At 38.0% G+C, this 25416-nt stretch overlaps 1 protein-coding gene across 2 annotated transcripts in view; it reads right to left on the bottom strand.

The window, feature by feature from the left end:
- Positions 1–24640, bottom strand: part of CROT (carnitine O-octanoyltransferase) — a 48318-nt gene extending 23678 nt beyond the window's left edge. The window contains exons 1-10 of one of the 2 annotated variants that reach the window (XM_059171008.1): positions 24515–24640; positions 23837–23888; positions 20795–20930; positions 16720–16844; positions 14943–15124; positions 14654–14778; positions 7324–7432; positions 4439–4532; positions 3119–3244; positions 1701–1802 (exon numbers count right to left, since the gene is read on the bottom strand). In XM_059171008.1, the coding sequence (XP_059026991.1) occupies positions 1701–1802; positions 3119–3244; positions 4439–4532; positions 7324–7432; positions 14654–14778; positions 14943–15124; positions 16720–16844; positions 20795–20909 (978 nt within the window). In that variant the 5' untranslated portion in view covers positions 20910–20930; positions 23837–23888; positions 24515–24640. Of the gene's footprint in view, positions 1–1700; positions 1803–3118; positions 3245–4438; positions 4533–7323; positions 7433–14653; positions 14779–14942; positions 15125–16719; positions 16845–20794; positions 20931–23836; positions 23930–24514 lie in introns of both variants that reach the window. The other variant, XM_059171009.1, reaches the window with a different exon arrangement.
- Between the last annotated feature and the right edge of the window lie 776 nt (positions 24641–25416).

Genomic DNA, 25416 nt, shown 5'->3' with positions numbered 1-25416 from the left:
TACTGTAAGAGACAACTAGTTTTATTACCTGCTCATCAACCACTTAACCTTCTTCCAAGATTTTTCTGCAGGCAACCACCACACATCTGTAATGGTTTGAATGAGAATGATTCTACCCCCTAGATTCCAAGGTTTAACATGTGACCCAGGCCAGGTAATTAAGAGTACCTGACTCCTCAGAACGGGCACATGATAGACAAAGGCCAATAACAACCAGTGAGCATTATTCCCAAGACTTGTGTTGGAACCACTGGAGGGAAGAAGGGGGAGGGCAGCCGTGGTAAGCTGGCCATTTCCATTCGGAACACTAATCTGTGAAAGGAGCTGTGAAGACATGAGATTGTGGATACAACAATCACAGGGGATAGTCTACCTGAAGATGAAGTTAAACAAAGGGAAAAAATGCCAAAAAATGGAGAAAGAAATTTCTTTTTTTTTTTTTTTTTAAGATTTTATTTATTTGACAGAGAGAGAGAAATCACAAGTAGGCAGAGAGGCAGGCAGAGAGAGAGAGGGGAGGAAGCAGGCTCCCTGCGGAGCAGAGAGCCCGACGTGGGGCTTGATCCCAGGACCCTGGGATGATGACCTGAGCCGAAGGCAGAGGCCTTAACCCACTGAGCCACCCAGGCGCCCCGAGAAAGAAATTTCTAATGAAAGCATTTGTACACTGGAAGTCAGTCTTACCCAAACTTAACTGTACTCCTATGCCAACGAATACATTCTTAAGCTAATATCAGTATAATTTAGGTTTCTATCACCTAAAACTGAATAAATACTGATTAATACAGCTATTGAGCCCAGATCAATATGACAGGTCAAAAAAAACTACCTCACACTACTTTATAGTCAGTTCCATATTTTATGAAAGATCTTACAATGAGATTGTAAGTGTATATTGCAACTTCTTGTTAATTTTCTAGGTTCACAGACTTCTTGAACGTCTATCAGAAAATGGCAAGGTAGACTTAATAAAGATGATCACAGGAGAATAAAGAGATTTTTTTAAAATAAGGAGGTAAAAAATAGTAGAAGCGCCTGACACTTTATTTTCTATAGTGTAAATAAATGTTCCAAAGGTTATGTGCTATTTTAGGAAAATAATTAAATTACTGGGAAAATCTAGAAATATATGCACATCTACTTCTCTGTGCAAAGAACATAGACATAATGCTGAATCTTTTAAAATAAGTTGTAATTCAGTCACCTGGGTGGTTCAATCAGTTAAGCATCTGCTCAGGTCATGATCCTTGGATCCTAGGATGGAGTCCTACATGGGGCTCCCTGCTCAGCAGGGAGTCTGCTTCTTCCTCTGCCCCTCCCCCCTCCACTCATGCTCTCTTCTCCTCTACCTATCTCTTGCAAAAATAAATGAAAATCTTAAAAAAAGAAATAGGTTCTAATTCTCAATAGGTAATAGTGCATTTTAAAGAGCTTCATAATTCTTTAAAATCCGTAACTACATAAAATACATGCAACTTCCACTTTGCAGATACACACCAAACTATTAGCCATAATACAAATGAAAATAACTTGTCCTATTCTCTGTTTTCACTGAGAATTCAAAACTAAACCTTTTAGTATAATGTCACAGAGCTATCAAAGTGTGTATGTATATGAACACAGAACAGCCTACCTAGTTTATTGCCACTAAATTAACCTAAACAGTTGAAAAGAAAAATAACTTCAGAAAGTTGACTTACATCACAACTACAGCCAAATACTCCATTGGAAAAGGAAATCAAGTTATAAGATTTGTCTCCCCAGCGTACAGTTGGATCTCCTGTAAGGGTCATTGTGGTTACCTAAAATACATGTAGTATTTTAAAGTTAAGAGAATTTAATGTTAAGAGGTTTATAAGTATTTACATCTTATATGTCTGTGTATATTATATAAGTACACACACACACACACACACACACACACATATATAAGATGCCACTTTTCCTCTTCAGGTAAACCAAATTTAGTAAAATGATAATAATTATACTCAAGAGATAATACTAATTCCAGCCCTGCCTTTAAGTATTTCTCAAAATCTCAAAAATCCTATGAAAAACAGAAAGCTGGTACAATAGTCATGGGGGTTTAGAGAACTTAAAAAGAAAAGACAAAGCTTTTGCAGCTTGAATAGTCTAAGAAGCTGTGGTAAGTTTAGTCATTAGAGTCCACTTATGAAGAAGATATTTTAATAATATTGTAATTTACACTGAATTCATATCCACTAAGGTTGTTTCTCACACAGTAGGCTTTGGCTCATTAGGGAGTCATGAAATTGATTTAATATATCACAGTAAACATTCATTACAAAAAAAAAGAGAGAATACAAATATTAGACTCTATCACAGATAGTAAAAGTAATTACTATTTTCTGAAACTTCCGTTACAAGTGTGTATATATGTAGTAGACTGCAATCTAAACGCAAGTCTAACTAGATTCTGGCAGTGAAAGTTCAAACAGTACTACATTAGAATATATTCTTCCTCAAGAAGTTTGGTAACTCTCCTACTTAAAAAATAAAGTTCAATTTACATAAAAGAAAGCTATTTCTACCTACAAGATTTTCCAACTCTGTACTATTTCTATCATTCAATATAAATGTTTTCAAAAGACCAAGAGACGTCTACAAATAAGACTACTACCTTTTATTATTTCCCAGGAAATGATAATATTACCCAGAGTGGGTGGGGGAGGGGAAACAAAGACCACATTTACTCTTAAACTCACTAAAGTCTGTCAATAGTGCTATAACTCTTAGGATAGACCCCAGCAACTAAGGTGTCAAGATACACTGGGGTGGGTCACAGGCACGTTCTCATGTCACCCCTGGCATAAGCTCACTTAGCCCAGTGTCCTATGCAAATTTTCTGTACATGCAAACAACAGTCATACTTCTTTAAACAATGTCCAAGATATATCTACATTACCTAAACAATGACAATAACAATCCTTTATGAAGGATTATTTATGTATAAGCTCCAACCTGGTAAATATATATGATAGCTACGAAAAAATTTTAAGACCCTGTATATAACAAAAAATCTTCTCATCTTTGGTATACACAAGAGTCTTCCAGAATAATTAGTGAGAAGAAATAGCAGAGCAAGATATTTACATACCTGAGAATAATCTTCTGGTGTTACATGTGGACTGCTATCCTCTATGGAATATACCAGTAAACTGCTCTGAATTTTTTCTAACATAGTCAAATTCTCTGGATCAAGACTAATCAAATACTCTCGTGCCTAATGTATAAAGAGAAAGTGATTAAATATTACAAATTAACTATATCCAGAAAAATCTCAAAATAATTTGTCAGGGAAAGGTTCATCAAGAAAAGTGTAAACTGATATCTGGAAGTAGAGCATTCTTAAGTCAAAATGATAAAAAGCAGAAAAGCAATTACTATTAATTTATACGGAAAAATGTTTGAACATTCCTGGGCCCAAAAAAATGACCTCTCTTAGAGGCTTTACTGATAACATAGGACACATTTTGGTAGAGAACTTACAAATAAAGTGAGATAAAGCACAGATGCTCGTAGGCACTGATGTTCAAAGCTTGATGCTGAGATACTGAGGGCAGCTCCTGGGGAAGGAGCTTGTTGCTGCCAGGGAGGCGCATGCAGAAAAAAAAAAAATGCTGAACACTATTTTTGCTTTTTGCTTTTTTTCACAACAGCAAAAATCCTTTCTGGGTTTCTTTCAATGAACAAAAATAAGTACTGAAGTAGGTCCTTTGTGAAAGTGAAGTGACATAACACAAACTTTCAAAACATGGAGGAGGTCTGTAAAGTTAATAATACTGTATTACATATTTGAAAATTGCTAACAGAATACTTCTTTTTAAAAAAAGATTTATTTATCTATCTATCTATTTAATCATTTGAGAAAGAGCACGAGAGAGAGCATGAGCGAGGGGAGGGACAGAGGGAGAGGTAGAAGCAGACTCCCCACTACTCTGAGCAGGAAGTCCCACGTAGGGCTCAATCCCAGGACCCTGGGATGATGACATGAGCCACCCAGGTGCCCCCAGAATCTTAAAAGTCCTCATCACAAGAAAAACAATTTGTAATTATATGAGATGATGAATGTTAATCAGATTTATTGTGATCATTCTGTTATATATATACACAACTATCTAATCATTGTGTTGTACACTGAAACAAATATAATTTTATGTCAAATATACCTCAATTAAAAAAAAAAAAAAAAAAAAAAAGAGGGGCACCTGGGTGTCTCAGTCGGCTGAATGTCCAACCCTTGATTTCAACTCATGTCATGATCTCAGGGCTAGGGGATGAAGCCCTGCATCCGGCTCCACGCGGAGTCCATTTGAGACGTCCTCTCTCCTTCTCCCTGCTCAAGCTCTCTTTAAATAAATAAATGAATAAATAAATAAAGTCTTAAAAGAATAACAACAAAAGAAAACCATATAACCTTAGCCCATTGAGTTCGTTCCTCACTAGTCAATGCTGCTATCCCAGGTCCATCAGGTTCACTATGGCACTTCCTGTGAATGTATGTCAATTGCCTTAGGAAAGATTAAAGAAAGAGTATTTTAAAAGAGCATAAGCATGATCACTAGCTACTTTTAGCCTTTAATAGGTCATAATATTTATCAGTATTTGTGTTTTCATATATTATCCAAAGAAAGGGATTATGATCTCAAAAGCAATGAATTTATCTCTCATACCCATCTTATTTTTTAAAAAATAAGTGAGTATGTGGCCTATTCACACAAAAGTACATTTGACAACAACTTAAGTAAATAAATTGACTGTTTGGCTAGTATTACTTATACTGCCAAATGTTCTTGTACTTCTAAGGTCCAAGTCAATACTCCTTACAATAAATACCTCTTACAATAGAGAACTTGAAAAATATTATGACAAATAATATTACAAATATTATGCATATCTTATCTAACTAAAAACTATGTGCATATGTACTTAAGAAATTACACTATATCTGATTAATATTTGTGTGTAACCCCAAAAACAGAAGTACTGTGCAGTCAGTTTGAAATATTTTCACATTTGCTGTTGCTACTTATCATCATTGTAAAGATTATTAGATGAAGACAAATTATTTCCTCGCAAAGTACTTGCTTCTGCCAATCTGATGAATTTCATCAGATTTTTACACAGATGACAAGTAAATAACGGATTCTTCAACAAAGAAATACATTTTCATCAGACAAAAATCTACAGGTTTCACAAAGACAACAAAAGCACAGGCAACACAAGTAAAAACAGACAAGTAAGATTACATCAATCCAAAAGCTTCCACACAGTTAACAACAAAATTAAAAGGCAACCTAAAGAATATGAGAAAGTATTTGCAAGCCATGTATCTGATAAGAATATTTATATCTGATATTTATATCTGATAAGAATATCCAAAATATATAAGGAACCCCTACAACTCAGCAAAAAGAACCAGTCTGACTTAAAAATAGGCAAAGGAACTAAACAGCCATTTCTTCAAAGAAGACAGAAAAATGGTCAGCAAGTACATGCAAAGGTACCAAACATGACTAATCATCAGGGAAGTATAAATCAAAACCACGATATATCACCTCACAGCTATCTGGATGGTTATTACCAGAAAGATAAGAAATGAGTGTTGGTGAGGATGTGGAGAAATGGTGGGAGTGTAAATTGGTCCAGCCACTATAGAAAACAGTATGGATGTTACTCAAGAAATTAAATGTAGAACTACTTTGTGATCCAGCAATCCCAGTTCTGGGTATATATCCAAAGGAACTGAGATCAGGACCTTGAAGAGACATCTGCACTTCCATGTTCACCACAGTATTATTCACAATAGCCAAGAGGTAGAAGCAACTTAACTTTTTGTTGACAGATGAATGAATAAACAAAGTGTACTAAAGATACACACACACAGTGGAACATTATTCACCCTTAAATTAAACATTATTTCCTCCCTTAAAAAGGAAGGAAATCTTAACAGCTATTTGGATGGTTATTATCAGAAAGAGAAGGCGAAATCAGCAAAGAGTTAACTTTGTGGTGACATGTGAACAAACATAAGGCATGAGAAAGAATGCTTGCTTATTCAAAAGGTGGATAAGGAAGAAAAGGGCATTCCAAACAGAAAGCACAAGTACGTGCAAAGATTAAAGATAACCTGATGTGTTTCAAGAATTGCTAACAAAGAGGACTTTCTAAGATGGTGGAGGAGTAGGAGACCTTAGTTTCGTCTGGTCCCTGGAATTGAGCTAGATAGCTATCAGATCATTCTGAACACCTCTGAACTCAACCAGAGTTCTAAAGAAAGAAGAGCTGCAATTCTACAAATAGAAAAGCAACCACTTTTTGCAAGGCAGGAGATGCGGAGAAGTGAATCTGAGGAAATATACAAGAAGATAAACCACGGAGGGGAGGGAGCTTCTAGCTACTGGAAAATTATCTAGCAGCAGAGCACAAAATAAGAACTTCTGAAAGTCTGTTCTGGTGAAGGCCACCCACCTGAAAGGTGCTCAGGTGGCAAAGTGAGGTGGAATTCTAGCTGGGACAGTAAGGTCTCAGGATCCCCAGGGTCACAGGAAGATTGGGGTGCCTAGGTATGACAGAGCTCCCAGGCATCGGAGTGGGGAAGCCAGCTGCAATCAGCTGGCCCAGGAAGGGGCTTTCAGCTCGATATTGCCGTAAACCATTAATCATGGCATGAAAAATGTTCCACATCACTCAGCATTAGGGAAATACAACTATTCCACATCACTCGGCATCAGGGAAATACAGATCAAAACCACAATGACATACCACTTCACACCAGTCAGAATGGCTAAAATTAACAAGTCAGGAAACAACAGATTTTGGTGAGGTTGTAGAGAAAGGGGAACCTTCTTATAGTTGGTGGGAATGCAAGGTCTGGCAGCTGCTCTAAAAAACAGATGATTAACAATGATTTTTCTTGAAAAAGTAAAAAGATTTACAAATGCTACAGCAGACAGGGGCGCCTGGGTGGCTCAGATGGTTAAGAATCTGCCTTAGGCTCAGGTCATGATCCCAGGGTCCAGGATGAAGCCCAGTATCGGGCTTCCTGCTCAGGGGGGAGCCTGCTTCTCCCTCTACCTCTCCCTCTGCTCGTGCTTTCTCTCTCACTCACTCTCTAATAACTAAAATATTTTTAAAAATTTTAAAAATAAAATGAAATAAAAATACTTTTGAAAAATCAGCATACATAAAATTCTTCTTTTTAGCTTACCCTTGCCTATAAAAAAGGCAATTCTGAATATTTATTTTTTAAACTCAAGCAAAGGCTTAACACCTCAAGACTCAAGAAAGTAGAATGAAAACCTGTAAATCTCTGGTGGGGTGATCAAACATCCTTCATGTATTATATCAAAGACAAAAACTCGGCCTCGACAAAGCACTGCAATGTGAGTTGGGGAATGTCCTTCACTCTCTGGAAAAAGAAACAGAAACACCAACTCAAGCTCTCAAAGTTACATAAGAGTAAAACTGCGTACTTACACCCAGTAGAAGAAAATAACCCTTGCTCCAATACTTCGTCATATACTCATCAAATATATCATATGAATAATAAGGTGGACTTTCAACTATGATATATACACTCTTGAAAACTGTCCATGTGAAACATGAAAAACCCATGGAGTTTCAAGTATTTGTACACCCTGAGACTCGTATAAATCCCAAACTACTGCAGGGCTCTCTGGTTTATTCATGGACAGCAATGACAAGGGGAAAAGGGTAGCAAGGAATCCTAGAGAAGAGCTATTTGAATTAATTTTTCTTTGGGTTTATTTCAATGTTGACCACTCATCAGATAATTTAAACTGCAGTAATACCTAGCTATGGTTTCTAAATAAAATAGTTTTCAGTTGAGAAAGAACACTCTTTGCCTGTGTGGCAACAATGCTTTTGCCAAATCTAGTTTTATTTAAGGTTCTAATGATACCTGGTAAGCCACTGATAACTTATTCTATGATTTTCTGGGTATGCCTTAACTCCCTAAGAACTACTGCTTTGCTGTAAATCTCAGACTATTCTGATTTAGCCTCATTTTTCAATTATTATTCCTTTTAACAAATGGCTTCCTATATGATTTCTGCTTCTTCCCTCTAAGAAAAAAAAAAAAAAAGAGAAGACATATATTACCAACAGAAGGAAATTTACTGGTTGATACGTACAAAACTGTGGTAAATGCTTTGCACACATTATCTCCCGAAATTCATCAACTATGAGAAACACCATCTCCTCACAGCACTTTTTTTTTTTCTAATATCCTATTTTCTCAAGTCCTAGGAGGTAAGGCATGTATTTTTCTGGTCTTTCATGACTATTTCCAAAACACTTCTTCTCTCTTCTCCTTCAAAACCCTCCATATCTTTTTACATTTAATGCTACCTTTTTTTTTTTTCTGTCATTTACGGACCAGGTCCTAACAGGTCTGGTGACTAGAAGTCTGAAATGTGTCTTAGTAGGCTAAAATGAAAGTGTCAGCATACCTGTGTTCCTTTTGGAGGCTCTAGAGGAGAACGAATTTCCTTCACTTTTCTAGTTTCCAGAGGCTACCCATACTCCTGGACTCAGGACTCGCCTCTTCCATCTCAAAGCCATCAAGGGAGGTTCATGACTTTCCATCAATTTGCTGCCATCAGTTTGATTCTCTCTATGCCTCTCTCTTCACTCATGACAACTCCTGTGATTACTCTGTACCCACATGAATAATCCAGAATAATCTTCCCATGTTTAGGTCAACTGATTAACAGTCTTAATTTCATCTGCAACCTTTACTGCCCTTTACCATGCAACCTAAAACATTCAACAGGTTCCACGGATTAGAAAGCGAACATCTCTGGCGGGTGGGGAGGCATCATTCCACCTAACAGAGAGGCTACTACACTTAGTGATGGAAAGACTGCTTTACATTTGTTGAGAAGAGGAGTCCATTAGCTGAGAATAAGGAAGGAAAAAGGCATGAAATAGTCTCTCTGGAAGTGAGAGAATAACATGACAAAACAATATGGCAAGTTCATGCTGTGGATCCATTTGGGGTTTGAGAAAATCAAATGAGGTTTTCTTGGTTTTCTCAGGCCAAGTAAATTGCAAGGGTAGGTATCTTTAATATATAGAGGCAAGACAGACAATGAAAATTAAACCATGATGGGGTGTGGGTAGAGTGAGGAAGGAGTGAGTGGGCAAAGATTTCAATGTGTATGAAGGAGTTAATTCCAGTGAATAAGCACAGAAAGAAGTACAGATTGGGGGTGGAAGAGGGAGGACTGGAACTGTGAAGAACTATTCCATAACTCAGTTGAAATCACAGCATGGTCAAAGACATAGCTAAGGCTGACTAGTAAAGGAAGTGAGTTGTGAACAGAAGGTGGAGATCAGAATGAAATGCTTATAATTTCTATGTTAGAGGACATGAGTTTTTTATAATAACAAGTTCTACGGCATGACCACAGGTGTGTGGTTGCCTGAGAAGGAGTCAAGGTACAGATTACTGCATGAAAAAAGTGAAGGAAAGGAGATCATGGATTATCTACAACTAGAAGCTAAAGTCATTGAGAACGAGAATGTGGGGGGCACCTGGGTGACTCAGTCGGATGGTTACGCCTCTGCTTTCAGCTCAGGTCATGATCCCAGGGCCCTGGGATTGAGCCTGCATCAGGCTCCCTGCTCAGCAGGGAAGCCTGCTTCTCCCTCTTCCTCTGACTGCTGTTTCCCAGCTTGTGCTCTCTCCCTCTCTCTGTCAAATAAATTGATAAAAACTTTTTAAAAATTTTAAAAATTTTTTAAAAAAGAAAAGAATGTGAATGAAGTAGTGATGAAAAGAAAGATAGTGAGACTGGTGATAAAGCAATGGGAGAATACTAAATTCTACCTCAGAAACTAATAATACCATATATGTTTAATTGAATTTAAATTTTAAAAATTTTGTTAAGAATTAAAGGATAAAAGGTCACTACAACAATGACAAGCTCTGGTGACATAACCTGATAGCTTTCCTTTTTTCAAGAGCTCGAACTGTAAGGAAGGAGAAAAAAAAGGGGGACAAGGGCCACCAGAAATAAAAAGGACACCAACATCTCCTATATATCCTCTAGTACCACAGTATGACAAAAATATATACCCACTTGAGATGGTTATAGGGAATGCAGGGATCTCAAATAACCAGGTTCAGTAACAGTACCTTTCAAAAGGAAACAGGAACTTCCAGAGAAAACCTTGAGGATATAAAGGATTTTGCTGCCCATGAGCTCCAGAAAGTATAGCAGAAGTCAGGGAAATGGAGGAAGGGTGGGTCACAGTAGTGGGAAACTTGGATCAAATTAGGCTACACAGAAATCCTGAATCTAGATAAGAGATGACCTGAGAGGTTTGAACTGCTCAGGCAAATGAGATAAAACAGGATAAAAGGCAGGACTGAATTAGTCTTAATGGTCTCTTAAGGGGTAAGTAAAAATAAAAACAGTTCTCAACTACTGCCTCCTTAATGACATTATCCTCTTAGCCAGAGCCTTACATGCTGCCTTTGCATGCATAATCTCTTCAATTTTCTCTGTATCAAAGATAGATTCCATGGCCCAGCATTTTAATTTCTTCTTTGTAAAACCCTTAAATCTTTCACTCTCTCACTCTGTGCCTGCCTGATTGCTGCTGAAGAACAAAACAGTCTAATCTAACTTCAAATTCTTAAACACGCCATTTCAAATGGGCACTCAACACTGATCAGCTACCCTGCATTCCCCTAGCACATTTGCTTCTCCCACTTTCCAAAATGACTAGTATTTTTTTTTTAGATTTTACATATTTATTTATTTATTTTGAAAGAGAAAGAGAGAGCAAGCTGGGGGAAAGGCAGAAGTGGGGGGAGAGAGAATCTCAAGCAGACTCCATGCTGAGCACGGAGCCCATTGTGGGGCTCATCCCACAACCCTGAGATCATGACATGAGCCCCAAAACAAGAGTCAGATACTTACCGACTGAGCCAGTCAGGTACCCTGCCAAAATGACTAGTATTTTAAACCTTCTCCTTTCTCCTCAAGTCTTCTACCCCAGCTAATGACCTCAGTTCTCATTTCCCCAAGGAAAACACAAAGATTACATAGACCTCCTCATCTTCCCACAACAAAATTGACCCATCTATTTGCACCCAGATGCACTTTCTGCATTCCTTCTCATCCTTGCTCCTATCAAAGACCAACCCTCTACTGTTTCTACTCTTGATCCTCTCAGTTCTTATCTTTTCAATGACTTTGGCTGCTTATCCTTTCTCCTGCCAGATTGATTATTTTTCTCTCTCTCTCTACTATGTCATTCCTATGTTAAATACTACTCATTTTAAAAAAATAAATGAAGTCCCTCCCACTGCACATCAAAGCTTCTTCTGTAAGCATTAGTTCCAAATGTTGTCACTACTTACTTGGTTTGCTTTCACCTCCTCCAACTGAGTTCCATCCTCAAGTTCCACTAAGACTGCTCTTGTCAGGGCAAACTCAGTCCGTATCATTGATAAATACAATGGTCACTTTTTTTTTTTTTTTTTTTTATCTCATTTGGCCTCTGGTGCATTTGATACAACCCTTTCTTCTCCTGGCTTCCAGGCGACCACTGTCCTTCCTTTCTTCCCACCTTGGTCTCTTTTGCTATGTTCTCCTCTTCAGACTACCAAATACCCTATTTAATTGTGGTAAGATTCGGTATGGGTACTGATTTCCCTGATAATCTCCATCTCCAGGTGTCACAAAAGTAGCTTTAGCTACTCTTATGCCTTTAAAAATTTATTTTATGCCTACTAATGGTGATTCCTGAATCCCTATGTATGTGCACTACTGAAATCTCTTCTGAACTCCAAACTTTGTAGCTAACTGCCTACTTGCATTTCCACTTCAGATGTCTAAAGGGCATCTTAAATTCAACATAGTCTAAGGGACCTCTTAATTTCCTCCCTAAGTATTTCCTCCCAAACTTTCCCACCTGAAGAACCAACACACCTATCTATGCCATTACTCTGTAATGGGCCAGATACTGTAAGTCATCTCTGATTCTTTTTCTCTCACATATCACAACCAATCTATGAATAATTCTACCAAATCCAAATCCAAAATAAATCCAGAATCTACCAACTTTTTACCAGCTCCATGCTATCACCTTAGTTACAAGACATTTTTATGGCTATCTTGGATTACTGAAACAATTTTCTAACTGATATCCCTGCTTCTAACCTGATCTGTTCCTAAAAATCTTACTCCTCAAATAGCAGGTAGGATCATCTTTAAAATATATGTAGATATATATATATTATAAAATTTTAAAAAAAATTTTTATAAACATATAATGTATTAATAGCCCCCCAGGCGTACAGGTCTGTGACTCACCAGGTATACACATTTCACAGCCCTCACCATAGCACATCAAAAAAAAAAAAAAAAAAAAAACAGATTTTATTTATTTATTTGACAGAAAGAGATACAGTGAGATAGGGACACAAGCAGGGGCAGTAGGAGAGGGAGAAGCAGGCCGCCAATGAGCAGGGAGCCTGATATGGGCCTCAATCCCAGGACCCCAGGATCATGACCTGAACCAAAGGCAGATGCTTAACAAATTAGCCAGCCAGGCACCCCTAGAATCATCTTTTCAAAACATAAATCTGATCACATCACTTTCTTTCTCAAAACTCATTATATATTCACATTCTTAAAAAAGCCAAAAACCTTAGTTGGCTTACAAAATACTATATGATCTTGTCTCTAGTCAACACTCCAATAGTCCCCTCTGCCTCCTGCCTACTCTAGTCCATCCATATACCCCTTCAAACATGCCAAGTTTATTCATGCCCAGGGTATTCCCTCCTCAACACATAAAACAACAAACTGAACTTAAAAAAAGAAAAAGAAAAAGCCAAAAAACTGCTGGATCATCATATCATTCAGATCCTCTGAGAGGTTTTCCCTAACTATCTAATCTAAAACAGCCACTCAGTTACTCATATTATCTTACTTCTCTATACAGTATCACTAACTTTGTTATTTTTTTTAGTTATTCCCTCAGCTTTGTCTACATCTCAGCTATCTACATATCTTCACATGGTCTTAAGTACAAGAATATACTAACCACAACAGCTTAAAGGACTGCATTAAGAGACACATTATTAAATTAATGAATCTGAATTTTACATACTGTAACTTAAAAGATTACCTTATCTAAGGACCTATGAAGTGAAAAAGATTAAACTGAAAACCAGGTCTATTGATATTAGATCCTAATTGATAGGTATATTTCTCTCTTTGTTACGGCTGTTCTCCATTTTCTCCTATTCATCTTTTCCATTCATATTTAGCCATTAAACTTTATGCCATAAATAACCAGGCCTTTCATTTGCAACATCAAGATAAATATGAGTGGGCTTGAAGACATTAAATATCGCAAGCATCTAATGAGGTTTACAAAGATGAGTTGAGTTATACATGAAAGTAAACTCATACTCCCCACACTACAAACAAAACTGGCTATAGAAATTTTACTTTTAAATGAAATTTCAGTTAAGAAAAATATTACATTCCACAGTAACCATAATTACATTCCACAGTAACCATAAGCTATGTTATTATTTTTTTAAGATTTTATTTATTTATTTGATAGATCACAAGTAGGCAGAGAGGAAGGCAGAGAGAGAAAGGAGGAAGCAGGCTGCTGGTTGAGCAGAGAGCCCAAGGAGGGGCTCAATCCCAGGACCCTGGGATTGCTACCTGAGCCGAAAGCAGAGGCTTTAACCCACCAAGCCACCCAGGCACCCCACCATAAGCTATGTTATTAAATTTACAAAAAAGAAAAAGATCCTAAAATAACTGGAAAACAGCACTTACAAAACTATTTTCCATTTTAAGATATGCTAGTACACCAAGGAGAATTTGCCATTAAGCTGACAGTAAAAACAAAAACTTTGATGAGTCAATATGAACTCATATGTCTTCAAGAAGACTGATATCAGTCTCTCACCTCATATGACTGGGGGTAGAAGGAAAGGCATACTCACAAAGAGAAATGGGGCATGATAAGCACAGATAAGCACATTCAAAAAGAGAATTCAGGGACGCCTGGGTGGCTCAGTTGGTTGGACGACTGCCTTCGGCTCAGGTCATGATCCTGGATTCCTGGGATCGAGTCCCGCATCAGGCTCCCAGCTCCATGGGGAGTCTGTTTCTCTCTCTGACCTTCTCCTCGCTCATGCTCTCTCTCACTGTCTCTCTCTCAAATAAATAAATAAAATATTTAAAAAAACAAAAAAAACAAAAAAAAAAAACAAAAAGAGAATTCAAAGAAGAGAAAAGAGATAGATAGATCCAGATCCTATGCTCCAGACTTCCTAATACTCTGATTAATAATACTCTTTAGAATTTCAACTCTCAAATGACACAACGTAATCATCAGGTTTTACACAGAACAATATAAGATTCAGTTTACAAAATCCATTCCCATAAATTATTTCTGACTAATTACAATTACTGAAAGGTTCAAAAAAAGCCTCTGATTAGTCAAAATCCAGTGAAGAAATATTCAAAAGAGTTATGTTCCATAGTGTCATAGTAGAAGCTGCAGCAAAACTACCCAAATCCCAATGCCTTTACCAAAAAAATCACCCATGTTTTCTACTTACCAGTCCTAAAATAACTAATAACTGAATCTCTAGTAATTCCTGGAATCCTGCAGGTGGAAAACAGCATTCGGAATTGATTCATATCTAGAGGACTATTTTCAGATTTATCAACAGGCACTTTTTCTCTATTAAAACAAACAGACAAAGTATTTTGATCAACAAGTCATTCTAAAACTTATAAACCAAGTAGTCACAACTGTAGGATCCTCAAAATAAATAAAGCTTCTCAACATTTTGCCATGTCAAACTTTGAGTAAATATCTTACTAAATTCACATAACTGTCCTTACTTTCTTAATAGCTGCCAGTAATTCAAGTTATGCCAAAGATTTATACTTCCTCTTTCCAACTGAGTGCCTTCCTTTGGAGGCCAGTAGTGTTCAATATAAGGTGCAGGACCAGCAAAATTGACATTCAGTTGCGATGGTAAACGAACATCCAGATAGGCACAATTCAGCCACCACTCTTCCAGCTAAAAGAAATTAAGAACATCAACCCAATGCTGAGAATACTCAGCATTGAATGTGTAACTGCAAGGGGGAAAAAAAAGTTGTATTTGTTCTTTTCTCTTTATTCTTTAACACTTAGAAACATGTTCTCTTACCCATGCCCATTGTACACTGATAACAGATTTTATTATATGTAAATTTTACCTTGGCAAGTTTGTTTTGAAAACAAAACAAAAAAAATTAAGAAATAAAGACATTTTCTTGTTTTAAATCATGGTAGATATTGAAAAATGCTACTGTGATCATTTCCTTTTTTGGAACTATCAGATCTTAAATACTATTCTGTTTAACTACACTATCAAAAACAGGCAACAAGAAAACAATGAAAAGGCACCTTTTCAGAAATATCTTATTGGAGTCACAAATACCAAACTAAGTACTTAGGTGTGTTTTCTCAGAGCACCTTGGGTAAATAAATATAAAACAAATCCTCATTTAATTTTAACAACTATTAAGGCATTTGCGATTACCCTTTTCCAAGCAAAAACTGAAATACTAAATCAGAAATCTAAAACCTTTTCAGTATACTTAAAACTAATTTAGATTTTTCACAGACAGGGCTTTGTGTGTCCATCTTTTACAATCTGCAATTGAATTTCATGCTTAGGTAAACATCCCATCAAACTACATGGAGTTATTTTTTAAGGAACTGATGTTATAAACTATAAACTACAGTTTATAGTTTATATGTTAAATGTTTATATGTTATAAACTATAATCAATCATTTAGGAAAAGAAATAAGCAAAAGGATACAGACTTCTTTATCTTTACCCTGATTTAATTATAAAATCACTCAAGTCTCAAGACTGAGAATAAAGGAATCTGGAAGTATAAAATTTCATTATTCCATCACAGGTATCAATGACTAATGAAAAGATCAGCTTCCTTTTTATTTCTAAAACTTAAAGATAGCTACAATCATTATTTCTAGAGTAAGGCAATGTTTTTTAATTACAAAAACTTATCCTCTGATTCGTACTACAGAAGTAATTAAGCTGAAGAAGTCAAAGACTCCCTGTAGAAAATTACTGCCTCAGTAATTATTATACTAACATCTCCCCTTCAATCTATTTAACTAAAATACATAATACTCATAATCATTCTCCACTCCAATTTTGTAATGGCCCTTTCTCTCCCATATGATGTTTAAATATTTGTATACCACCTATGTGGTATCTATTTTTGGTGTCTGGAGTTTTTTCAGACTAGGATTACCTAAACAAAGTCTTTCTCACAAGCAAGGGCTACAGAACACCTCCATCAGAACCACATGGGACAGCTGTCAACATAAGGGTTTCTGGGCCCCCATTCAGAATTCCTGGTCCCAAGCAATCTGTATTTTGACAGGTTCCCCATATAAGAGAGGAGCTCACACACAACAATCAAAACTCCCTAGAGTTAAACAATTTATTAATTCTTTTGGATGACTATAACAATGGCTGAAAGGACTTAGGCTAATAATTTTAAAATGAAAGCTATTTAAAATGAAAACTATTTTTATTTTTCATTCTTTAGGCATCATCAATTTTCTAATTCTAAGTACAATAACATAAATACCCAATTTCTTTTTCCTTTTGCCCTTTCAAGTAATTTCTGGTGCAGTTTTCTTCCAATACCATCTTGAAATTTTTGGACAATTTCTTTAGTTTTTTTATATTCTTCTTTATTTGCAAACGGCTTTACTATAAGGAAAAAATATTTCGTTAAAATATTTCGACATCAAGTAAAACAAACTCACCTCCACTATTACACAAATAATGAGACTCAATTATGTAAGATATGCAGTAATTATCACAGTGGTCTGATAAACCATAAGAGAATTTACATGAAAATGACTGAAAAGCAACAATACAAAATGCTATAAAAAAATTAAACAGGGGATACTATGTAATCTGATAACCATTTTCTGAAAAATTACTTCAAAATCATTCTGGATGATGACAGTTAAAATGATGAAGACAGGACTATCCTCTAGCTATTGGTCCAACAGAGAAGTAAATCCTGTATAGCAATAAATAAGAGAAATCAAAGCTTCTTTCCACTAATGTTCAAGCAGAGACTTGAACATCACGTATGTAAATGCAATACATATGTAAATTTAAGTATAAAGCCTGCCCATAGAAACCATTTTGGTTTCCTTCCCCAAAAGTGGGGGAGGGGATGGGAAGGTTCCTAGTCCATGAAAATGAAAACCAACTGTTCTGAAAATTAAGCTACAGACAAGTCAATTAGTAACCAAAGGACATTAATATCTTCCTTCTGTTTTATTTTGTTTCTTCAAAGTACTATCTTAGTCAATTTAAATAGCTCTAGAGAAAGTACAAGCAAGATGAGTAACAAAAATACAGCAAATAAACAGTAAATTAAAAAAAAAAAAAAAACTAGAATTCCCAGATGAAGGTAAATGAGTTAAAAGAGAGAAAAAAGGAAGCAATTATAAAAATGTCAGAGGACTTTCAGTTAAACAAAGTGAACTAAATGAATACATTTATCTCTAATCCTTCAAGAAACTCACTAAACGGACAGTAATTAAAAGGTATAAATCTATAAGGACAAAGAATCTGAAAGGAGAGGGCAGCAGACCAGTTAAACTAAGATTTCACGCATTATAAAAGAGGTGAGAAAATGGTAACTGAATTTGTAGAATGGTGAAAGTATCTAAAACTGGAGAGTAGAAGGTAGGAAGAGACAAGGTAGGTTTAAGTGCAAACCAGGAAGCAAGCAAATGGCTGCAGTAGAATCCCAGAAAGGTAAATGGACTTCCAAGTCCAAGGCAAATGGACTTCCAAAGTGGGCAAACAGAGACTGATAACAGGTTGCTTAAAAATGTTCAGAAGCAGCAGACTACCATCTCATTCACACCCACACCTGTAGATCTTTCTCCATTCTAGAAAGCCAGGCAACTGCCTACCAACACCAGAAGAAGTCTAGAGAAATTGAACCAAACAGTATAAATAGATCCTAACCCATACTGGAAAAAAGAGAGATTATAATAAAAAAATAAGCCCTCCAGCCTCCTTTCCCTAGTTAGCCCACAAAAGACTAGACATTAGGTTCATGCCTTCTAAACAAAAGAGGATTCTTCTCTGGGGAAACGGATCAGTCCAAGAGAAGTATCACATATTTGGGCATGCTCCAGTCGAACTGCTAGATCTCTGCAAGAAGGTTCCCTCAAAGGCCCATCAGTGGTCACCAAGCCCCTACCCATGCACAAAGCTCTCAATCAGCTTTTTAGGGTCTCTTAAAAATGAACGACTAGTGATTGTCAGATATTTGAAGAAAGCCTCTCAAATGAGAATCAAAAAGCAGAATGAGCAAAAACAGGATTGGTGACACCCAACACTAAGCAAACCAGAAAGGGAAAGCCACTAAATAACAAGGGAAATAATTTTCTAATTAAAAGTTTAGTCCAGGGCGCCTGGGTGGCTCAGTGGGTTAAAGCCTCTGCCTTCGGTTCAGGTCATGATCCCAGGGTCCTGGGATAGAGCCCCTCATTGGGCTTTCTGCTCCGCGGGGAGCCTGCTTTCTCCTCTCTCTCTCTGCCTGCCTCTCTGCCTACTTGTGATCTCTGCTGTCAAATAAATAAACAAAATCATTAAAAAAAAAAAGTTTAGCCCAGAGCTCCCCAGATCCAATTAATGGGAGTTCCAGAAAGAGAGGGCAAAGAAAGGAGGAGAAAACTATCTAAGAAAAGGTATTTTGAAAATTTCCTAGAATAGAATAACATGTTTTAAACTTAAAAGAATCTACTGTATATTCAGAGAAATAAATGAAAAAAATCTATACACTAAGGGACATCAAGAAATTCAGAAGGGGGGGGGGGGCGCCTGGGTGGCTCAGCAGGTTAAAGCCTCTGCCTTCGGCTCAGGTCACGATCCCAGGGTCCTGGAATCGAGCCCCGCATCGGGCTCTCTGCTCCGCGGGGAGCCTGCTTTCTCCTCTCTCTCTCTGCCTGCCTCTCTGACTACTTGTGATCTCTGTTTGTCAAATAAATAAATAAAATCTTTAAAAAAAAAAAAATTCAGAATGGTAGAGATAGAGAAAAAAGTTTTCAAATACAGCCAGAGTGTAAAAAAAACAAGTCACATATAAAGGACCAAACAGAATGGCATCTCAGGAGGAACATCTCAGGAGCAACAAACAGTACCTTCAAAACTCTTAAGAAAAATCATTTCCAACCCAGAATATTTTATTCTCAGCCAGAAAATCAAGTATGAGGGTAGAATAAAATTTAAGGTCTTACATTCTTTCCTTCCCAGAAACTCTTTGTCTCAAGTAGCTACTGAAGATGTACTTCACAAAAATAAGTAAAAAGAGGAAGAAATAGACAGCCAGGAACCAGGGAATCCAACACAGGAGAGAGAGGTAAAAAGAACTGCCAGAGATGGGGGAAGGAAAGCTCCAAGCTAACAGTTGTCCAGCCCACTCAAGGAAAGTGAACACTAACTGAAGCAAGAAGGCAGAGGGCCTCAGGAGGGATGTCTCCAAGAAATGAAACCAAGAGAATAGCTCATGTATATAATGTACAGGTACATATCTATATACTTGTACATAACATATGTATATATATAAATAATTTTTTATATGTTTCATATATATATAAAGTATATAATGTAGTCAGGGATTTTCAGTACTGAAGTATTTGAGAGTGAATTACTTACAGATACAAAGCAAAGTAGGCAAAGGAAAAATAAGCAAAACAAAACAAAGAATGCCATAAAAAGGCATTCAAAGTAAAATGAATAGTTCTCTTGTGAATAGCTGCCTAGTAAGAAACCCTAGATGGTCAGGTAAATTAACTCAGGTACACACAGATTTAAATCAGCTGAAACCTGGAATTAAATCAGGTGAATACTAATTTAATCCCAAATGGTGATTTTGTACAACTATATTGAAAGAATAAAAAGGAAAATGTGGATATGTTGGATTGCCTATATGTTGGGTGTGAAGAGGGGGAAGGTTAAAGGTATGAAAGAGCTAAATCACATCTTCTTAGGAACAAATTTATAATATCCACAACTAAAAAAAACCTAACTACTATTTGTTTAATAGTAAGTTTATTTTAAGTTTAAAGTAAGTTTAAAGTTTACTTTAAATCTGGAGGTAAACAATACCAAAAAAAAGATAAAATATTTGACAGAGAGAGTGGGATTTGGGTGGGAAGTAGAGCGTAAGGCAGAGGCCTACTACTTTTTATTATAAACCTAATAGTAGTATCTGGCTTTTTAAACTAAGGAAAAATTAACTTGAGAGATACAACAAAGTTCTGGACATTTTTAAATGCCTTTTTTGTTGTTGTTTGTTTTTTTAAGAGAGTGAACGAGAGCGGGTGGAGGTGGAGGGGCAGAGGGAGGGCGAGGGGGACAGAGAGAGAATCTTAAGCCGGCTCCATGCCCAGCTCAGAGCCCAACAGAGGGCTCAGTGTCAAGATCCTGAGATCCTGACCTCAGCCAAAATCAAGAGCTGGACACTCAACTGACTGAGGCACAGGCGCTCCAAGTTCTGGACATTTTAATGATACTTTAATTATCATGAGCCTAAAGGAAAAAACAGTAAGAACTTCATCAACTTCTAATACTTTCAGTTGTCTAAGTTGTTAATAATATTAATATTTACTAGATCACAAACATACCTGCTTCAAGGTATTTTTTTAATGATTCTTCAAGGGAAGGAACAGGCAGAGATGGAAGAGAATCCTGGTACTGAAAAGTTCGCTCTTCAGTTGATTTAGCCAACTGATTTTCCATGATGCAATCAAAACAGGAAAACTAAAGGAAAAAAAGCCCTGATAGTTTAAATCTCATAAATACTCTTATATATGGTAGTTACAGTTCACTAAATCATTATTTAGGGATCACAGTATATCCAGAATTTGGTCCTAGTCCTTAAGGAATTCAGAAACTTGTCAGAGAAAATCAATTGAAAAAAAAAAAAGTACAGACTCCAATTGCTGGAATTCAAGGATTCATCAGTAGAACTAGTATAATTTTGACTTATTGAGCACCCACTATTTGCCAAGTAGTACAACAGGTGTGATAGAAGATAAATATGTAATCTTCCTAGTATCTCTGCCTTTCTGCATTCCCCTCCATTTTATGTATGAAGAAACCAAAATCCACATCTCTTTCATTAAAATCTTCGCCCTACATTAAACCTGAGATTGTGAGCAAACTCCCTGTAGGTCTAAATGGGTAGGTAGAATTCAGATGTGTAGCAAAGTATGATGAGTGGAAAGAAAGAAGTCTCTAAAGTATGAAGAACAGAATAAGACTCAACCAGCTGTAGGATATCACAGAACACATAAATCATGACAAGTTCCTGTAGCCTACTTATGCAGATGGTTTGAGGTCTACACGAACAGCTTCAAGTATCCCAAAGCAATCTTAAACATTTATCACAAATTAATTTTCCTCAAAGAACCCAAACTAACCCAAAATGTGAATGTATACAAATGTTAAATGGAAAATGAGATTTCTCAAAGAAGTCTTTAAAAAATAAGTTATATGATAGCAATTGAGAAATCAAGGATCTTTTACAGGAATTACCTGCCTTTCAAATGCCACTTTTTAAATTACAATAGCAAAGCCATATAAAATATTCCACTCATAGAAGGTTACAGAAAAAAACATCATCAAAAGCAAGGGTGTGGCAAAAAAAAAAAAAGCAAGGGTGTGACAGACCGTTATCAGTCGATATAAATTTTCCCCTTTTTGTCTTAACAGAATCTTGAGTTCTAAATGGGTATAAAGCCACACAGCTTTCATTCCTACCATGCCTTAGAGCTCAGTATGACTTTGTAATGTGTCTCCTCTGGGTCATGCCCCTATTAAGGACTAACTACACTTACTCTCTCTATGCTTTCTCTCCTCACTGCCTAACAAGTAGGACCAACCAAAGCAGCACCATGGAATTGTTTATGGAAGCCATGTATTGAGGTTGTCAGAATCTTCCTACTAGCCCTAGACTCCTCCCAATAGATGTATGAAAAAACACTTTTATTCATGTCATTGTTATGGTAAGAGTGTAACCTACACCACTGAAAGAATGATACAATCCGGGGTACCTGGGTGGCTCAGTGGCTTAAGCCTCTGCCTTTGGCTCAGGTCATGATTTTAGAGTCCTGGGATCAAGCCCCAAGACTGGCTCTCTGCTCAGTGGGAGCCTGCTTCTCCCTCTCTCTATCTGCCTCTTTGCCTACTTGCGATATCTCCCTCTGTCAAATAAATAAAATCTTTTTTTTTTTAAAGATTTTATTTATTTATTTGACAAAGGTCACAAGTAGTCGGAGAGGCAGGCAGAGAGAGAGAGAGAGGGAAGCAGGCTCCCCGCTGAGCAGAGAGCCCGATGCGGGACTCGATCTCGATCCCAGGGCCCTGAGATCATGACCCGAGCCGAAGGCAGCGGCTTAACCACTGAGCCACCCAGGCGCCCAAATAAAAATCTTAAAAAAAAAAAAAGATATAATCCAAAAATAAGGTACAACAAAGATCTCATAATTCCTCAGCTTCTTCCCATATAATGACTTTGGCTGCACTTTATTTTGACCACGCATAAATATAAATTTTAGACCAAATGGAAATATAGGTAGATACCAACTCCACTGCTCTCTAGCCATGAGCCCCTGGACAACTAACTTTAACTGAATTTCCTTATCTGTAAAGAGGATAATCATAATCAGAAAGAGATGTTATTAGGATTATTTTAAAATGCCTACCAAAAAAATTATAAAAATAACGTAATCTAGTTGAGACAACCAAACTATGCTAGGCAAAATTTCTGGGAATGGCTCCCACGATTCCACCCTTATACTCCCCAGAACCTGTGAATATAAGGAGATCATCACTTCCATGCTTGTGATCGTGTAGTCTTACACAACACAGTTAACCTTAAATAGATTACCCAGGTGGGTCTACTCACTGGAGCCCTGAGGAGCAGAATGCTTTCTCCAGAAGCTAGCTGCAGGTAAGTGAGGGAGATTAAAAGCAAGAAAAGGACTGAAGGTACTCTCTGGCTATCAAGATACAGGTGGTCTTATGGAACTGAAAAAAACCCCAGCTGGAACCCAAGGAGGAAATGGGAACCTCAGCTGTAAAAATGCGTGAAAATTAATCCTGCCAACAACCTTAATTAGCCTAGAGCTGGCTTCTTTCCCAGAGTCTCCAGTCAAGGACCAAGAACTACAGAAAACTTTATTTCATCTTTGTGATATCCTTAGCGGAATATCCAGCTAACCCTACCTGGACCTCCAATCTATAGAAACTGTGAGAAAACCAATTTGTGATATTTATTTTGAACTGTTAAGTTTGTGATAAATTGTTGTCAGCAGTAAGAATCTAATACACATATACAGAAAAAGATACCCTAATTCCTTGTGTACCTCCCTGCTACTTAATAGACCCTAGAAAACTCATACCGAGACTACCAATCCCATACTAGTCTTAACTCACCAAAAGGTACACTGAAAATAGAAAGTACCAAATTTGTTCAGGAAGGATTATTCTGAATTCTCTACCACGAAGATTAAATAATTCCACAAGAACCACCAACGCCTTAAGACAATGATGTCACTGGAACTAATTTACAGTAGGCTTCCTGGAGCAATAAAATGCAAACTATGTAAATAAAATGGTAAACAGAATCAGGAAGGTAAGGAAACAAACATAGTGTCACATACCGGTACACTACGATGAATTGCTTAGGACTGCCAGGAGCCTGCGGCACCGATCCTGTTTCGAGAATACAGGGGTTAAACGAACTAGGCTGGTGACTGTAAGAAGGAAAAAGTATTTTTATATTTGGGAGATGTTTTTAGCAAAAACTGGTGAACGAACGTGGAAGGCAAAAATTCTGGAAACTGGGAAGCCCCAAGACTTAAAACTGTTGGGAATCCGAGCAAACACGCAAAAAAAGTTCATCTGCTAAACGCTGGCTCGCAAGGACCACAGGAGTCACCAGGTTTGCGATGATCATCACACGCTCATTACACAAAGGGTCTCAGGGGAAGGAGTTCGTTCAAAGCTCGACTGGAGAAAACAGGGCAAGCAGAGCGCGACGAGAGCTCAGCCTCCGCCCACCCCACCAGGAGCAGCTCTGCACACTCAACGAGGCCAAGTGCGAGAAATGCGAGTTAGCAGCACTGTGGACAGCCCGGCGGCCCAACCTCAGGGCTAAGTTTCCGACCCCCGCAAGCAAGATAGATAGATGCCGGCCAACACCACGCTCCCGCAGAGTCCTGGCACTTCCGCCGTTCTACTTTTATTCAGCTCTCTTCGAAGCAACCTCACTTTCCCTCACGATCCCCAAGGGCTGAGGGAGAGAGACAGCGCTGTCCCGTCAGGCCTGCAGATCTCACCGCTTGCGCTTCGCCTACTCCGCCGGAGCCCACAGCCGCCACTGCCCGCTCCTCCGCCGCCGCTGAGGAGCGGGAATTGGACGGAAAGCCGCGAGGGTCCCGCCCCGCGGTCACCGGGGAACGAGGACTGGACGGAAAGCCGCGAGGGTCCCGCCCCGCGGTCACCGGGGAACGAGGATTGGATGGAAAGCCGCGAGGGTCCCGCCCCGTACTTGAAGCCGGGGATGAGCCGGGCCTGCGGGAGGAACGGCCCCAAGCCCTGCGGCATCGCAGTTAACCACTTGGTGCAGGTGGAGCACAACGTCGGGTCAGGAGGCTCGGGTCCGGTAGTGCTCCATCCACGCAGGTACCCTTAATCCTCTGGGACCGATTCAGGAACTAGTGGCTTAAACTCGTTTTCACCCACTTTGTGCAAGACTCGGCGCCCTGTTGCCCTTCCTCTTCTAGCCCCAGCTCCGGCTTACGAGCCGCTCCTCCTCCTTACCAGTGAGACTCTTTGCAACCGGCGAGCTAGAAGTTAGACCAATGCCTCTGAAAGGAATCCTGTTCCCTGGCAAGAGAGCAGTGACCGCAAAGATCTCTACTTTCTTTCCCTTTATCCAACTGAGACTGAAGTTAGCCCAACGTAGATAATGGCCCAAACACTCCGCAGCATCCCTACCTTCCCTACCCTTCTGCCCTTCTTCTTGGTCCCAGGGTCCGTGAAGCCCCAAGGGATGCTCACAGTACAAGCTTGGGCCTGATCTGATGTCTTGTCCTATTGTGCCCCCAAAATGGGAGTTTTTAACCAAAGTGGAGCTCGACAAGTTCAAGAGGATCATGATGTAATTAACTAAAAATTACATTTACTAAAAATTAACATTTCACAGGCTAGTCCATTATACATTTAACTTTTGAAACAA

The sequence above is a fragment of the Mustela lutreola genome, chromosome 4, assembly GCF_030435805.1.
Source record: "Mustela lutreola isolate mMusLut2 chromosome 4, mMusLut2.pri, whole genome shotgun sequence".
NCBI lineage: Eukaryota > Metazoa > Chordata > Mammalia > Carnivora > Mustelidae > Mustela > Mustela lutreola.
Note: the sequence above shows the minus strand (reverse complement) of the source record. Positions and strands in the feature narration are given on the sequence as shown.